General features: G+C 31.4%; 2 protein-coding genes across 3 annotated transcripts; one reads left to right on the top strand and one right to left on the bottom strand.

Annotated features, from left to right (window-relative positions):
- Nucleotides 1-5,442: 5,442 nt before the first annotated feature.
- LOC120185309 (sodium/hydrogen exchanger 2-like) lies at nucleotides 5,443-10,889 on the top strand. 2 transcript variants are annotated; one of them, XM_039189562.1, is made up of 15 exons: nucleotides 5,443-5,853; nucleotides 6,464-6,803; nucleotides 6,923-7,041; nucleotides 7,348-7,445; nucleotides 7,646-7,705; nucleotides 7,791-7,837; nucleotides 7,929-8,123; nucleotides 8,207-8,253; nucleotides 8,465-8,531; nucleotides 8,619-8,719; nucleotides 8,849-8,950; nucleotides 9,128-9,266; nucleotides 9,355-9,417; nucleotides 9,791-9,874; nucleotides 10,309-10,641. In XM_039189562.1, exons 2-15 carry the CDS (start codon nucleotides 6,627-6,629, stop codon nucleotides 10,639-10,641), a joined length of 1,632 nt encoding a protein of 543 aa, XP_039045493.1. In that variant the 5' UTR covers nucleotides 5,443-5,853; nucleotides 6,464-6,626. The 2 variants fall into 2 exon arrangements, with proteins under 2 accessions (XP_039045493.1, XP_039045494.1); XM_039189563.1 differs by lacking the exon at nucleotides 5,443-5,853 and having other exon boundaries at nucleotides 6,627-6,803; nucleotides 10,309-10,889.
- Nucleotides 9,656-16,089, bottom strand: LOC120185311 (vesicle-associated protein 2-2-like). The gene is made up of 10 exons (XM_039189564.1): nucleotides 15,841-16,089; nucleotides 15,133-15,213; nucleotides 14,603-14,673; nucleotides 14,448-14,529; nucleotides 13,836-13,951; nucleotides 13,605-13,754; nucleotides 12,866-13,408; nucleotides 12,687-12,764; nucleotides 12,162-12,288; nucleotides 9,656-9,667 (listed from the first exon to the last, which is right to left on the bottom strand). Exons 2-9 carry the CDS (start codon nucleotides 15,179-15,181, stop codon nucleotides 12,175-12,177), a joined length of 1,203 nt encoding a protein of 400 aa, XP_039045495.1. The 5' UTR covers nucleotides 15,182-15,213; nucleotides 15,841-16,089; the 3' UTR covers nucleotides 9,656-9,667; nucleotides 12,162-12,174.
- Nucleotides 16,090-17,958: the final 1,869 nt, after the last annotated feature.

Raw genomic sequence — 17,958 nt, 5'->3', positions numbered from 1 at the left:
TCAATCAAGCTAAGTAAGTCAAAGATATGCTCAAGAAGTTTGGACTGGAAAATGGGAAACCACATAACACTCCAATGAGCTCATCAACAAAGCTTGACATAGATGAAGGAGGTAAATGTGTGGATATTAAATTATATAGGTCTATGATTGGATCTTTGCTTTATTTAATCGCAAGTAGACCAGACATTATGTTTAGTGTTTGCTTATGTGCTAGATTTCAATCATGTCCTAAAGAATCTCATTTACTAGCCGTTAAGAGGATCTTTAGATACCTTAAGGACACTCCTAGTTTAGGATTTTGGTACCCTAGAGACTCTAATTTTAGCTTGCATGCCTTCTCTGATGCGGATTATGGAGAATGCAAATTATATAGGAAAAATACCTCCGGTACTTGCCAATTCCTTGGAAATATGTTGATTTCTTGGTTTTCAAAGAAACAAAAACGTGTTGCATTATCTACCACTGAAGCAGAATACATTTCAGCCGGTAGTTGTTGTGCACAAGTTTTATGGATGAAACAACAACTTTTTGATTATGGAATTGAAGCAGATACTATTCCTATCAAGTGTGACAATACTAGTGCTATTTGTCTCACTAAAAATCCCATCCAACACTCTAGAACTAAGCACATTGAAATTAAACATCACTTCATTAGAGACCATGTCACTAAGGAAGATGTAGTTCTAGAATTTGTTGATACTTTGCACCAATTAGCGGATATTTTTACAAAACCTTTAGACAAAGAAAGATTTTGGACACTTATGAGAGAATTAGGTTTAACTGACCTATTTTCACTTAGTGTTTAAAATAATTTTAGCACTTTTAATTAGTTTTAAGAAAATGCTTATAAAAATAACTATTTTGATTGCATTCTTTGCTAATAGTTAGGGGGAGTTTATGATTCTTAGTGAAAATTTATTATATGTTCAAATAATGTTAAAGGTTAAAATTGATTGATTGAACATAATTAATTTTCAATATATGAGTTGCCAATACCACTAGAGCTAAATAATTTAGCATTTTAAGTGTTTAAAATTGATTTTTGATATTTTTGTGCTTAATGCATCGATCACTGAACAGTGCATCGATGCATCCCTTTGAATGTGCATCGATACACCATGAAGGTGCACCGATGCACTCCTTGAATGTACATCGATGCACTCATTGAATGTGCATCGATGCACAAGGCCATGCATCGATGCATCCATCGGGTTTTTGGATAAAAACCCTAATTTTCTCTTTATTTTCTCAAACCCTTAAAACACTCTCAAAACCGCCGTTCACCCTCTCTCTCTAATCTCTCATTTAGCTTCAAATCAACGTAATTTTGACGGATTTCAATCGTTCTTCATCTCCCAATCCTGCTTTTATCATCAAATCGTGCAAAACATCACATTCCTCTCAATCCAAAATTTTTAAGGTAATATTTCAAAACATCTGTTTTATTGATTTTTACTTAGAACTAGTTTTGATTAGTTCTAGGATGAACATTATATCGGACATTGATTATATTATGATTCTAAACTAAATTTTACAATCAATTTCGTCAAAAACAAACAATTTTTCAACAAATGGAGTTTCAACGGTAGATGCTTACACGTATGGATGCTCTCTCTCTTGAGATGCAAGCACGATTTCCTCCTCCTCCCAATCCTCCGATAGAGTAGATTTTTCCTTGTTATGCTTTCTTGGATTTAAAACTTGGATTGATTTTGATGTTTCTGGATTGTTTATTTTGGATGATTGAATGTTTGGATTAATGTTTTGGTTGTTTTGGCTATAAGAACTTAATACATATATGTTTGGTTTGGTTTGAATTTTCTTATTTTTGCATCATTAGACATATATGACCAATTTACCATTTCACATTCGATATGAATTTTGATTATGAAACTAATGACTAATCTCTCTTTTGATTGTGATCTTAACAGCTTAATTTTGTTATTATTAAAAAAAATTGGCTAATTTTTTTTAGTCTTTTTTATTTAACAAAAGGGGGAGAAGATGTATCATAGTAAGGGGGAGTAATTTTCAACTTTTCAAATTGATTTGAAAAACAAATTTTTAAAACAAATCTTAAAATTACTCAAGTGTTTTGTTATATCAAAAAGGGGGAGATTGTTGAAAATATTTTGATGTTTCGATATAAAAAACTAAGTATAAATGAATTTTAAGATTTTATAAGTATATTCGATTCAATTAATCGAATATCAAATTATTACTCCAAGTCTTTCAAGATCAATTTCAAACCTTACTAAATGTGTAAAATTGTGTTTAATATATTTTTGAAACAATTTTCACAAAGTATTTTGGACCAAAATCAAGCCTAAAATCAATTTTTCTAAGGAATGCATCGATACACCAATCCATGCACCGATGCACCAATCCATGCACCGATGCACCAATCCATGCACCGATGCACCAATCCATGCATCGATACACCAATCCATGCATCGATGCACCAATGAATAAATTGAACATCGAATGCAGCTTATGCATCGATGCACTCTCCATGCATCGATGGACTCAGATTTTAATGAAAACATCGATTGCATTTTATGCAACGATGTACACACTATGCATCGATGCACTTAGGCTTATTCAAAACATCGAATGCATTTTATGCATCGATGCACACTTAGTGTACCGATGCACTAAGTGTTCCAACGGTTAAAATATTTGAATTTTACACTTGATGCACCGATGCACCTTGTGTATGCATCGATGCACTGACGCTCCCAACTGATTTTATTAATTGTTTTCACACTTAAACGGCTCTATTGACTCCACTAATCATTCCCAACTTTCAAAATCAATTGAAGGAGTATTTAAACAAGCTTAGAAGCCATTGATCAAAAAGAAGAAACAACAAGAATCAAGAATTAAGAGAGAATCAAAGAGAAAGCATCAAACCTCAAGTTTGAGCATTTCAAGCCTATTTTTCATTCAATATTCATTTTGCTTTCAAGAACACTACTTGTACTCAATTGTATTCATTTTTGAGTGTTCTTTTCTTTGTTCTAGAATTGTGCAAACAATCTACCTTGTGAGGATTTCCTTGTAAGTTTGTAAATTTGTAATCTTCTCTTTGAGAAAGAGTGTTCTCAAGAATTGGGTATATTCTTGAGGGAGTTGTAAGGTTATCTCTTTGGCCTCAAAAGAAAGAACAAATTAGTGAATTTGTTGGAAAATCCTTAGTGTGAATAGCTAAGGTAGTGGACGTAGACTTTGGTTGAGAAAGTCGAACCACTATAAATCGCTGTGCAATTACTTTCAATTTTCTGCAAAAGCTTCCACCAAAATTTTAATTGCCAAATCACCCCCTCTTGGCTGATTCCATCAATCGATTAACTCAACACATTGTAAATGAAAAAAATATCAAGCAACGGTAGAATTATGACAAATGCCCTAATAAATTTAAGAACTACAATGGTTATAAGTAACATCATATTTATAGGTAATTTATTTTGTTTTTCTATAAAATTCTTTAAATTTATTTTCTCTAAAATTTTATAAATTTTAAATTAAGCGGGCTATTGCGGACTTCGCGGGCTACCCGCGGGTTTAATAGTCCGGGCTAAAAAGCCTGCAATTTAAACGAGCTTCAGTTTTTGATGTCCAAAACCCACACGGGTTGCGGGTTAAAAGGGTAGCCCGCGGGCCTTAGCCTATATACCCAGCTCTATCCCCACGTTACTACACTTGTATATATTATCTTTTTTATTTGTAAGTTTTATAAAATAATTAAAATTTTGAATCTATTAAATAGTCTCGATATTTTAAGTTTTGGGTTCGAGCACCTACATTTATAAAATGTATGTTCATTTTTAATAATTAAGAAAGATTATGATTTGTTAGAATTTGAAGGTAGAAAAATAATCAAAGCGATAGCAACATAAAATAAAACATGCACATAAGATGAGTTTTAATGTGGTGTGGGCTTGGTTACCTCCATAGACGGGGTGAACAATAACCCATTATAGATATAGAGAGCAAGAAGAGTACAAGTATATGATATCACATGTATTCCAAAATTCGGTATACATACAAAAACTCAATGTATCCTAAAAACTCTCTTAATCCCTACAAAATTATCTCTGCAATATAAACCCAAAAGTTACAGAGATTTCAAAAAAGATTACATCTCTCCAAAATAATTTTTCATCGCATTAGGTTAAGACATTATCTCTATTATTGAGCTAAATACTTGGTCACCAACCTTAAATAATTATAATAATATTCAACTTAATTATTGATTATAATTTTGGTCAAAAAATAATGTAAACAAATATTACTTTGTAAGTACCACAAAAAGAATTAAAAATAATTAAAATTTTAAGTTTTATATATATATATATATATATATATATATATATATAGTCTAGAGTGATTACAAGATAAAATATATTCATAATTTTCTTAAATGTTGCTTGAACTTAAGTTCTCTAAAAAGAAAAATCATTTTTTATCATTGAAACTTTTATATATATATATATACACATATATATAATATCGCGTGATACCACAATTAAATGATACAAATTTAATTTATAAATTTGTATACATCACGTCTTAAAAGTATATAATCAATATAACGAGTTAAATTATATAAATTTAATTTAATAAATATACAAAATAAATCATATAAAAATTATATACATTTTATACTTCTAATGTAAGTGAACGTTATGTAAAAAACATATTTTTAAAAGTTGTTTAATAAATAATTATATATGAATTAATTAATCTTGAAATTAAATATTAAGGAGCGAAAATTTTAGTGGATTTAAAACATTATTTTAAAATAATAATTGATATTATTATAAAATTATTTTTATATTTTTAATGATTTTAATTGATAATTAAAATAATATTCAATCAAAATAAGCATGGACAAAGTTATATATTTTCAATTAATTTTAATTTTTTTTAAAAATAACCTAGCAAAGCGAGGGTAAAAAAGGAACATAAATGTATTTGTATTCAATTGGTTTTATTAATGAAATAATAAGGATTATATTTAAAGATAATATTATATTTCATAAATCAAATAATCTCATAAAATCAATAATTTGTTTACCGTTTTTGGACATGAAAATGAAATTACTTACTATTACTTTATATTTTATTTAAATAACTAAAATTTAAACTATTTCTGAAGGAGGGAGACGTAAGGTTGTTTACTAGTACCTACGTGTTATGTGATTTATTATCATATACGTCCATTTTCACATGAAACCATCGACAAAACCACGTGGCTCACTCCGAACTACTCATTCAATAGATCTAACAGTTCAAATTCAATTTTACCTTTTTAAAATTCCCATTTTAATATTATTTTATTATTTTTATTTGTGTCGACCAATCACAAGTCGAACACGTCTCTATTTGTATTTCCTCTCTCTATCTCATAACAGATGTATTACATATATAAATTTCCAGAAATTTCTGTAAATTTTAAAAAGCTCCTTTACTTTATTCTCTTCAAAAACACAAAATTCAGAGGAACTCCAGATTTCTTTCGAACACTGTCGATTTTTATCGTTTCTCTACCATCGTAAAACGAAGATTTGAAGCCTGGAAATTGAGAATTGCGGCAATTTCTTGCGAGATTGGTGGCAGAGTTGAAGATTCACGTGGGGCAAGTTTGAAACAGTGGAACTTTGGATTCTCTTTTTGCCTTTGTTTTTTTTTTGTGTGTGGTTTTAAACAGATTTCTCTTCAGATATGTTCGCGTCTTGAAACTGTTTGTTGATTTTATTCATTAAAATCACAAATTAGTTGCTGAAATTGAAAGGACCTGAAACAAGAATGTTCTGTTACTGCATGGTGTTCATTCTACAAAACGATTCTGTAAGTTGAATTTTGTGTGTTTATTTTTTGGTTGCTGAGATTTATGGGAGGAAAAGTAAGTGATGTAAGAGAATAATTTTTTAAACTTTTAGCAGTGTGTTGATATTTTGACTCAATGAAATCGCGAAATAGTTGCAAAAAGAAGTTTAAAAAAGGATGAATTATAATTATAAATGGATTCTTTATGTATGTTAAATGTTTGGTTGCTGAGAAAGTGGATGAATGCAAGAAAAAAAAAACAAAAAACGAAACAAAAAAAGGAGGGGGGGGGGAAGGACATAAATTTACTTCTATATATATATATATATATATATATATGTATGTGTGTATATATATATATCAACTTTTTGCTTTTTTAGTTAGGAAATTGTTTATAAATAACTGAGCTCCGTAACTGAAGAGGCTTCTGAATTCTCTATCTTTCTACATACTTCCTACTTCTTTTAATTATCTTTATATATTTAGAATTAATAATTTTCTTTTTCTAGGTTTCTAAACAGTTGAATACAATGATCAACCACCAGAAAATAAAGAACGCAAACTGATTATATATATGTATGCATATTAAGAATAATACGCTAGTTCTGACTCTTTGCTTATTGTTATGCAGAGTTCTTAAGGATTGAAGAGTCGAAAGTTCTTGAAATGGACAGTTCTGAGACATAGAAGTTTTGGAAGATTTAAATTGTTGAAGGATAACTTAAATCTGAAGCACCCTTTCAGTTAGAAGCTATTGGTTGTTCAATAAATTTTAATAAAATAAAGAGGTCAATATGGTGGCACTGCAGTTAGCTGCTATCTTTACCAAGTTGCAGACACTATCTACTTCAGACCATGCGTCTGTGGTATCTATGAACATATTTGTTGCACTTCTTTGCGCTTGCATTGTGATTGGCCATCTTTTGGAGGAGAATAGATGGATGAACGAGTCAATCACTGCCCTTATCATTGTGAGTTTCTCTCTTGATATCTATTGGTCTGGGTTTAGTCATTCATGGACATTTCAGATGAGTTTTGATTGCTTGGTTTATATTTTTCGGTTGTCTGATATAATTGATTTTTTTTTCAGGGTCTTTTAACTGGGGTCATTATTTTGTTGATAAGTGGTGGTAAAAGCTCACATCTTTTGGTATTCAGTGAAGATCTGTTCTTTATTTATCTTCTGCCCCCAATTATATTCAATGCTGGGTAAGTTTGCTCTCCTTGATTTTCGTTTGTCTTGTGAATGGAAAACATGGAGATGGTTTATTATAGTTTATAGAAGGTAAAATAGATGGATATGCAATACTTTTCCAATGTAAAACTTTACTTTGTTTAAACACTTCTTCCCTGATTCTTCATTCTGGATTGAACTTGAGTACATTTAGAATTTCCCAATGTTTCACTATTGTAAATGAGAGGAACATTGATATCTTTTTTGTGATATTAAGGTTCATTGCATTTAGTTAAATTTTTGCTTTTGAAATCCCTTCTGAACTCTGCTTTGTCTGACAGGTTTCAGGTGAAAAAGAAGCAAATTTTCCGTAACTTCATGACCATCATGCTGTTTGGGGCTGTCGGTACACTAATATCCTGTACGGTTATATCTTTAGGTATTTCCGACGACTTTATTGATACAATTTACTGTAGTGCAGTCTGTGCAGATGCATTTCATTTTCTTCTCTTCTATTTTTGTGGGTAGGGTTGGTAACCGGTTGGCAGCTTTAGGGTTTAACTTAATTTGTTGATGTATGTCCTAGTATTGCCAAGACTAATTTACTGGTTATGATTGCAACTCTGATGCTTCAAACAGGTGTTATTAACGTCTTCAAGGAAATGGACATTGGCTCCTTGGAAATTGGGGATTTTCTAGGTAATTGCTCTTATTGCTCCCATATTCTCCAAAATGTCTTTTTTCTTATTTCAGTGTCCTCACTATTGTTCCCTATGACTTTCAGCAATTGGTGCAATGTTTGCTGCAACAGATTCTGTTTGCACACTGCAGGTATGCATAGATTAAAATTGTGATAGCTTTTTTTCTAAATTGAAACTAATATACCAAACCTGCTAAAATGGAGCTGTTTCTGATGGTGCAGGTGCTTAGTCAGGATGAGACTCCGCTACTCTACAGTCTGGTTTTCGGAGAGAGTGTTGTAAATGATGCAACATCTGTGGTGCTTTTCAATGCAATCCAGAGTTTTGACCTTACAAATACAAATCCTAAAATTGCTCTCGAGTTTTTTGGCAACTTTTTGTATTTGTTTTTAGCAAGCACTGTACTGGGAGTGGTTGTAAGTATCTTTTCATGCAAATCTGATTCATTCTGTGAACAGTGTGCTTCCACCAAGGTGTGATATTTTTCTTTTCCTTGCAGGTTGGGCTGGTTAGTGCTTACATCATCAAAACGTTGTACTTTGGCAGGTATGTTTCCATACTATCTGGATCTTCATATCAACCCACTTTTCTATAATCGTCATCTGCACATCAAACAACCTTGAAAATACTTCTATAAGAATATATTCCTGTTTCAGTCATTTGTCAGTTTGAAATATTTACTTAACAGAGGAATTCAACTGATATTTTTTGAAGTCCAGAACTTATTATTTAATGTGCTTGATTTCAACATATTCAGGCACTCAACAGATCGTGAGTTTGCTCTTATGATGCTCATGGCTTACCTTTCATATATCATGGCTGAAGTAAGACTAGCAGTTTCTTGCAACTCTTCCTTTTTTGTATTCAAACTTATTTTGATTAATATGCTTTTAATGTTGCTTCCCCTGCAGCTGTTCTATTTGAGTGGCATTCTCACGGTGTTCTTTTGTGGGATTGTGATGTCACATTATACCTGGCACAATGTGACTGAGAGTTCAAGAGTAACTACAAAGTATGTCCCCTTTACAGTGATGATTTAGGGCAATAAAGATCATGTGCTGTTGATACTAGGAGAAAACAAAAATCCCAATTTCAACGCTTTATACACCTCAACTGATTCAGTTCTTTTGGTTAAACTCAGGCATGCTTTTGCAACCTTGTCATTTGTTGCTGAGATTTTTATCTTTCTTTATGTCGGCATGGATGCCTTGGACATTGAGAAGTGGAGATTTGTAAGTGATAGGTATGTTTTTATTCAATCACACCTGCTTGGAACTCTAACAAGATTTTGATAAATTGTAAATTAATGAGTCATTTTTGTCTTGACTCCCTGCTTTTTCTCCCATGCAACTTGTACCAAATTAACTTCCATTTATGGGTGAGCTGTGTTTTTCATTGTGTTTGATCTCCTTTTCTGTAGCCCTGGAACGTCGATTGCTGTTAGCGCTGTGCTGCTGGGTCTTGTTATGGCTGGAAGAGCAGCTTTCGTGTTTCCCCTCTCATTTTTATCCAACTTGACAAAGAAATTCGCTAGTGAAAAAATCAGCTTCAGGGAACAAGTAGGTGTTCGAGATATTTAACATTTTGCTTCCAAGTCAATTATTGATATTATTTGACGTTACTATTTGTCTGGATTTCTTTGTTTAGATTATAATATGGTGGGCTGGTCTCATGAGAGGTGCTGTATCTATGGCACTTGCATATAATCAGGTAAAGACTTAATAATATTTCTTCTTTTAAGAAGGAAGCCTTTCTATATAAGTCATTGATTTGGAGCTTCGATTAGTTGGTTAGAAGTTTGTTCGAAGATGAATTTCAAAAAATATGCATGTTTTAGAATACGTTCAGAAAGTGATAGAATGAGATACTTGTTTGATTGACATTGAATCTGGCAATCTGTATATTTCTGTTTTGGTCATATTACTTCATATCAAATCTTGTTTAAGTACCTTGTATTTATCTAAATTTTGACACATTGTTACTTTCATATACTTGTATCGTGCTCGTAGTATGTAATTGGGGCGTGTCTAAAATCGTCAAATCTAATTGATATCATCTGATAGACTTTTTACTTCAAATGCAGTTTACAAGGGCAGGTCATACACAATTGCGAGGGAATGCAATTATGATCACAAGCACCATATCCGTTGTTCTATTCAGCACTATGGTAAGATATCTCCTGCTTTAATTTTTCTGCTTAGATATTTGATAATTTGATTTTATCTGCCATATACTCTGCAATTTATCCTACTTTTTTCCCCTTTATTTATTTTTTACGATGTTGAATGCTTCGCTTCTGCGTTATTGCTCAAAGTAATTCGAATTGCATAAGAATGGTTTAGCTGCCTTGGAATGAGTTGGAATTATTGTTAGGATGTAGAGCCTTATTTTTGTATCGTTCGTTGGAACCTAACTGAGCATAAATGTGTATTTGCAATACATAATCAGATGTCGAAAAACTGTGTTTCATGTTATATACGTTCCGACGTATTTATGCGTTTCTGCTGCATTTTAGATATTTTTTCCCATGTCGATTGTTGAGTCCAAATCTGCCAGATATATCTCGAAAATGTTGTTAAATCATCTGTTTGTTCTGCACAGGTTTTTGGTTTATTAACTAAGCCTTTAATAAGGTTCTTGCTGCCTCATCCTAAAGCAACAACCAGCATGCTCTCAGACCAATCAACTCCAAAATCGTTGGAGGCACCGTTTCTCGGAAGTGCTCAGGACTCCTTTGATGATAGTTTTGTTGGAATTCATCGACCGGGCAGCATTCGCGCACTTCTTGCAACCCCGGCACACACCGTTCATTACTATTGGCGTAAGTTTGATAATGCTTTCATGCGACCGATGTTTGGTGGCCGGGGTTTTGTGCCCTTTGTTCCCGGCTCCCCAACGGAAAGGAGTGAACATAACGTGCCTCAATGGCAGTGAGATGGCCGAACAAGATATGCGAAAAACGTACACGCTTCCGGAAAGAAGCCGGCGCAGTATGTAGTTGCCTCCGGAATCTATATTTCGTGTATAGACTTGTGCTATATTTTTTTTTAAGTTTATAAGGTTCATGTTTATTCTTCCAACAACTACGTCCAGAACCTGATGCTCTCTCTTTCCCTTTGACATCTATGAGAGCTTAAAACGTAATTTATGATTTGGGTAAGAATGTTATTCTATTTTGTACGTAATGTGCTTATTTTGTATGTATACAAGTGTTAACTTGATTAAATTGTTTTTACTTCGATTTTTATTAATTTTTTTGTGAAGTTTATTTGTTTAATAAACTGATAATCAACTTCTCAAAAGAAATATAAAAAAAGTAATACTTATGATGGATTAATTTTCCGGAAAAACTACGTCAGCTATTATCAAACTTTAGGTATTGTATTGACTATGATATTAAATTTTTAATTTTGTAAATTGTAGTATTGAACTTTGATTTTCGTTATAATTGTATACTGAACCATTAAATCGTTAACGGCAATATGACATGGCTGATGGCTGTCGAGGTAGACACTTCATCAAAAAGACGTTGTTTTGATTTGGTTGTTAACGATTTAACGGTCCAGTGATAGAATTAAAACGAAAATCAAAGTTTCGCGGTATAACGATTAGTCTAAAGTTTGGTGGTATATGGTGTAGTTTACCTTAATTTTTTATTCATTATTCCTATTCAAATCATAGTTTTATTTTATTTCAAATTTAATGAAATTAATGATTGGAATGGGTGAAATTCAGCTTGGATGGTTTTGATTATGGTTGATATCAGTTCCGTTCTGAAAATAGAATAATGCCATATTCATTTTACTTTTTCAGAAGCTTATATATACATTTGATCATTTTAAAAATAAAATAAAGTTATTTATAATTATAGGTCAATTGAGTCATTCAAAAAATTTATGATTGATTATCTCTAATTTTTCTAAACTTAAAAGTTTCTTTAAAGACATTTAACTTTTTCAAGAAAAGAATAAAAAATTCTAAAATAATCTTAAATAATAAAATATTATAAAAGTATGAAAAATATATTAAACTAAAAATAATTTTACATAATTTTAAATAATTTTGAGGCTTATGCCACAAATACATACCTAAAGTATATCATATTTTTTTTTCAAAATAAGTATTTAAAGTTATCATTTTGATCAAAATAGATACTTAATTTTTTTTTTGGTTAAAATAAGTATTTAAAAATACTATCTTTTTCATTTAAAATATTGTTTAATTATGTCATGTGTCAATTTTTTAGAACTCAAATGAAAAAGATTGAATATTTTAGGTATCTATTTTATTTTCCTTTCTGGCAAAATAGCTAATACAAATATTCACAAATCCTTGCTTTACATTGCCATCCCTGTAATATTGTGCACACCTGCTATGATAAGCAAAATATTTAAAACTCTATTAACAAAACCCCATCTATGATTGTTGCTGGTAATGGCATCACATGGAGAAACAAAGTATTGTTTGTTAACGGTGCAATTGATATCCCAGAAACACACTTACCACTGCTACCATACACACAAATAGGAAAGGGAATCCCACTTCAACTCTTCTCACATCACTCCTTTTCCTCAACAGCGCCTGCGTAAATATACGGTTTTACTGTTAATGTTTGTATCGGTAAAAAAAAAAAAAACACGCATTCGTAGATGAACGAGAACGGAGAGTGCTAAGTGGATTTTGAGCATCTCCTACTGAAAATGCCATTATTCCGCTAAAGAAATCACTGGTGAAAAACAATCAATGGCCTACTCCAAGAACGTGAGAGAGAGACGACGTTTGAGGACGTAGAGTTGATGACCATTCATCGTTATCAGCTCAAAAGCTAAAAAATAAGCTAGAATATCACCCCGTGATAGGGGCATCAATGGTTCTCACTATAAAGGTCACTAGGAGGATTGACTGTACACGGTTAACATTATATATGAAATATGTAACATGAATCTACGAAAAGAAGAATGCACAGGCAAATTACTTACCAGTTCTTCTTGTAAGGCCTTCCTCGCCTGAGTGCTTAGGCTCCTCTCCTCAGTCAGTTTTGAAATCATTGCTTCAGCCTGAATAACAGATTCAAAATAAATGATGGCAAAATATAATGCAACCTTCCTTTTAACTGTCACTATCAAGCAATGTTCCTTTTCCGTAAAATCAAACATACCTTGCCTAGCTTAGATTCAAGGTCACTTAATTTTGATTTCATTTCCTCCACATCTTTGGCAAACTTTATATCCTCCACGATCGTCAATGTTTTTCTCTCGTTGCCCTTCGATGCATTGAACTCCTTTTTCCTCACTGTCTTCAGTTCCTTGGTACCAAGAATATCCTCCATCGGCTTGGATTCCTCATCTTTCACTGGCTTTAACTCCTTGCTATTGAAAGAATTATTCTTTGGCTTCAGGTTTCTGTCTTTCATTAAACTTAAGTCCTCGCCGATAACATCATTCATTGGCTTCGGTTCTAAATCCTTCTTCGGCTTTAATTCCTCCTCATAGAACATATCCTTACTTAGCTTCAGCTCTGCATCCTTCTTTGGCTTTAATTTCTCTTCATAGTACATATCTTTCCTTGGCTTCCACTCTACATCCTTCTTTGGCTTTAATTCCTCCTCATAGTACATACCCTTCTTTGGCTTCCACTCTAAATCCTTAGTTGGCTTTAAATCCTCAATATTTATCATCTTTGATGCTTCAACATTTGCAACCTGACACAGAAGAGAAAACAGTAATTTTCTAAACGGCATAAGCATCATCAATGTACATTAAGTTTGCTTTTAAATCTCATATTCAACAAAAAAGAATTCATTTCAGATATAAAGAATATTGTTTTCCCTTAAAAGATAATGCAATCTTACATAAAAGTGCACACGTATATATAATAATGCAAAATAGTTTATCTACCGTCGGAAGTGGTACAGGAATCCCAACTCTATCACAATCCATTCCTTGATTCATTGTCCCATTAATTGGTGACAACACTGGCGAATGAGGACTGACAAGGGCAACCTTAAGCTTGTTCTCTTCAATATATCTTCCACTGACCTTAAGAAACTGTAAAGCAAACACAGACTGTAAGTCACATGCTAAGTACTATTATCAAATTAAGCACAAGCAGAGCAGAAAATCACTTACTGTGGCAGATGTAATGTTTTCATCAGTTGTTCCTGCAGGGACAATGGTACTCTGAATCAAGAACTTATCTCTGCATATCATATCAGGAGGGGCTTCACGCTGAGCTTGCATGGTAACTAAATGGAAAAGGACAAGGGTCATATATAAAATAGCACGGAGGAGAAAAATTATACAGAACATCGTATGAGAAATTTAGAACTACATTTTATTTATAAGTTGCATCACTAGCTTTGATTCACCTGTCCAACTACTGAGACAACACAATGGCGGATTGTCCTAAAGGTCAAGATTATTGGATTATGTTTGACAAAAGCATGTAATTTTTGTTGCCTCACTAGATTTGGACTCTCAGAAAATTAATCTTGATTATCAAATGAAGAAAGAAACCAGAAAATACAGAGGAAATGCCCTGCATTTAAAGACCTGAAAGGCTGAAAATTTTACCCTGATAGGATCCCAATTCTTTCCCGTCCCTCAGCCAAGTGACCCTATATAAACTTCTAATGATAACATGATTTTTTATATACTTACATCATTAGTCCTGAGCCATTATAAGATCAAAACATGCACAGACATAGAACATAAAACATTTAAGTACAAAAAATTCCATACCTGTAAAATCACAGGTTGATTTTGGCATAAGGATGCCAACATTTGGCCGCACGCAGTATTTCTTAGGAGACGTAGTTTTAACCTGCAAAAATATCATTGCTCCAATCACAACATACATTAGAAAATGAAAAAATACAGAAAGTAAAGGTTCAGACCTTGAAAGCAACATATTGGTTAGTGTTATTTGTAAGCGTTGCCGAGCAGGAGCATTGCTTCTTCAATATAACTATCATAAAAAAAATAAATTTAAAATTAGACAAAAAATATCAAAGTTTATGAATATATTAACCCTTCGCTTTTTTTTCTCACAACAAACCCAAAAAAAGCTACAAAATCTAAAAAACCTTTTTCTTTTTTATTATTCTATCTTTTTGCAGAATTAGGATAGAAAAATATTATATATATTGATATATGAATCCGTTAGATTCAATGAACTAATTCAGTTAAGCACGAATTGCATTTACTACTATATTATTTTGTAGAAAAATAAACAGGTTTAAGCAACTCCTTGTTTCATCCGCGTATTTAGTCACCAAACAAAACTAATAATTCCAAAAAACAGTTGGTATCTTTTCATACAATAGAAAAAAAATAAAGAACTAAAAGTTACTTTATCTAATCTAATTATTATAAAAATACTTTATGCAGTAAAAGTAAAGGGGCAACCAAGAAATTCTGTACTCACATTCGAATTTAAGTTCCTTCGGCTCAATCTCCAAAAGTTGCGTGTTCATTGTCCTCCTTCACTTGATCACCAAATCTTAATCAGCGCTTAGTAATTATCAAAATAATCCAAATAATTAGTTTATTTTTCCATTTTGCAAAATATTCAAATTAGAATAAAGATGAAGAATATTTTTTTAGAAAAAAAGATGAAGTCGAAACTAGATCGAGTTCTGAACCTCTTTGACTCGGATCAGACTCGAAGCAACTCTGTTTGGATTCCAAATAAGAGATTATTCGAATTCCCGGAAACGGTGGCGATGAAAATTTGAAAACAAACTAGAAAAACAGAAGAGATTTTAAAATTTTCAAATCAAAATATCAATAATGACTCGGCTTCCAATCGGATCATTTTCCTTTTGATTCAAAACAACAACTAGATCAACCATTTCGATCTGAAAATTAAGATGCGAAAAAATTGAGCTCAGAAAAGAACTCTGTACTAACTCGAGTTTCAACTCAAAGAGAAACAACAATATCGTCAATTCATCATGGCACTGACATCGTTTCGTCTTCTTTTAAATTCGATCATCAAAACTCGACAGAAAAACCGGTCAAGCGGAACCTATTTCCAGGTCACGAGTTTCCACAGTGCATGAAATTGCAAAAAAAAAGCGAGCAGAGAAGTAAACGACAACGTGTTTTAGAAACCAGAAGAGCGAAAGCTTACCGGTAACAGCGAAAGAATCTCTGGCAGAGAGATTAGAGAGACATAGAAGGGAAAGGGAGAGAAACGGAGAGAGTATTTATAGAGTGAAAGTGAAGGATTCAACAGATTATAAAATTGCAAAGAAAATAATAGAAAAACAAGCGAAGAGTTCCAGAAATTCCTAGAGAGAGAGACAGAGTTGTTTGGGGTTTGGTAGTGGCAGAGGTGAATTGTGAGAGAAAAGAAAAGCTCTGAACAAGGGAGGTGAAAGACGAGCATTAAAGGACAGCAAAGCTTTTAAAGTGACTGGAGAGTGTTCGTTGTACCCGCCGTTTCGCTCTCTAACCCACTCCGTTTTGCTTTTCTTCAAGCCTCCGATTTTATATTGGGTGATTTTTTTTTAATTTTTATTAAAATCTTAAGTGATTAATTCAGAATTTTTTAACTAATTGTTAAATATATATATTATAATTAGTTAAATCTATAATTTTTAAAGAGAGTAACATTCATTTGATACCACTAAATTCCAATTTTCAAAAAATTTAAATTTAGTGATTTGTTTATCGTAATTATATTTTATCACGTTTTTAATAAGTGAAATTATACTATGTTATTATTTTTCTTCCTTATTTTTATGGCAGGCGGTAACATTGGTTTTGGTGTTAGTTATTGATAGTTAGTATTTATTATTATTTTTTTTTAATATAATGTATCTCATTTATTTATTTTTATTTTTAATAACTTTGCCTTTTTTATACATTTTTAATCATTTAGATGTTGTTTTCGTTTATCTATTTTTATGGTTGAATTTGAAATCGTTACGACTGATAAAGATGACGTTTATTTGTTATCATGTTGATATTCCCTGGACCTTCGAATTGGATTTATATACATGCTTTGCGTTCACGGCTAGTTTTTTCACATCGCTCGACTCTTTTTTATGGTTTGTCGATAGTTTTTTAATAATTTGATCTCATTTTCTGGTTCGTTTATCGATACGGTCATATTTATTCGTATATATTTTTTTCGAGTTTATTTGATTAATTTTTAACATTTTTCTTATATTGTCATTTTTTATCTTAAATGACAAGTTTTATTGTATTAATAATCATATAAAAATATTTTTATTATATATTAAATTTACTGTTATAGTTGTAAACATTTATTGTAATTTGAATATTTTTTATTTTTAATAAAATTAGAAGCTTCTATTAATATATTATTATTATTATTATTATTAATAATAAGAGATACAATTAAAAAAATTGAATATAAATAAATAAAAAATTAATTTAAAAAAATCGTAATCCAAATTTCAGATTTAAAATTAAAAGGTTGCCATATACAGAGATTTGTGTTCCACGATACATAATTTAATTGGATGTCGTTTGTAATTTCATGGGCCAATGTTTTTAACTTTTTTCATTAACCTTGTACAAACTAAACGATTTTACTAGTTAAAGGAATAATAATTATCCTTAAAGGTTTTGTATTAGAGTACGATATTTGTAGGGATGTTTGAACATTTTTTATTATATGACTGAGAGTCTTTCAAACATATATTACTTGTAATTATCTTAAACTAATAAAAAATTATTTTAGTGATTTATATTTGGTAAGTTATTTAATCATTTGGTAAGTTAATAAATTAAATTAGTAAGGAATACCATTTTGTTCTAGTTGATATTAATTAGGTCTTCAATATAATCTCATATTAACTCTCTTCTTCCTCTTATAAAAAAAATTAAATTTTACGTATTATATTATTAATCATAAAGGGTTTGTAAGAAGATTGAATTTTTTTATTAATCTAGAGTAAATATATATTTAAAGATAACTCTCAATCATTTCACTTTATCGTTCGTACTATTAATGTTGTAAGTGCTCGAACCCAATACCTCAAAGAATGTCAATAATTCCTTTTACAATCGAGGTTGTAAGGATTGATACGAGAAGATTGAAAATTACAATACACAAAATAAATTCACTTTATAAAAATTTGGAAAGAGTAGAAAAGATATATAATTTTGTTTTTAATCAAATAATATGTTTACTTGGAAAAGAAATATTCTTTTTTCGCATAAGCTGAGACTGAGCTAATAAAAACTGGTTATGAATTTAATATATAACCTTGTATTT

This window comes from Hibiscus syriacus, unplaced genomic scaffold (assembly GCF_006381635.1).
Source record: "Hibiscus syriacus cultivar Baekdansim isolate YM2019G1 unplaced genomic scaffold, ASM638163v2 tig00113096_pilon, whole genome shotgun sequence".
In the NCBI taxonomy this organism is placed as follows: domain Eukaryota; kingdom Viridiplantae; phylum Streptophyta; class Magnoliopsida; order Malvales; family Malvaceae; genus Hibiscus; species Hibiscus syriacus.
This window is presented reverse-complemented; position numbering and strand designations above follow the sequence as displayed.

Coding starts and splice junctions, on each gene's coding strand:
- LOC120185311 (XM_039189564.1), bottom strand. CDS start 15,181: ATGAACACGCAACTTTTGGAGATTGAGCCGAAGGAACTTAAATTCGAA. Junction 14,674..15,132: donor GAAGGAACTTAAATTCGAAT/GTGAGTACAGAA, acceptor TTTTTATGATAG/TTATATTGAAGAAGCAATGC. Junction 13,952..14,447: donor ATCAACCTGTGATTTTACAG/GTATGGAATTTT, acceptor TTTTCCATTTAG/TTACCATGCAAGCTCAGCGT.
- LOC120185309 (XM_039189563.1), top strand. CDS start 6,627: ATGGTGGCACTGCAGTTAGCTGCTATCTTTACCAAGTTGCAGACACTA. Junction 8,951..9,127: donor TGGAGATTTGTAAGTGATAG/GTATGTTTTTAT, acceptor CCTTTTCTGTAG/CCCTGGAACGTCGATTGCTG. Junction 9,267..9,354: donor AAATCAGCTTCAGGGAACAA/GTAGGTGTTCGA, acceptor TTCTTTGTTTAG/ATTATAATATGGTGGGCTGG.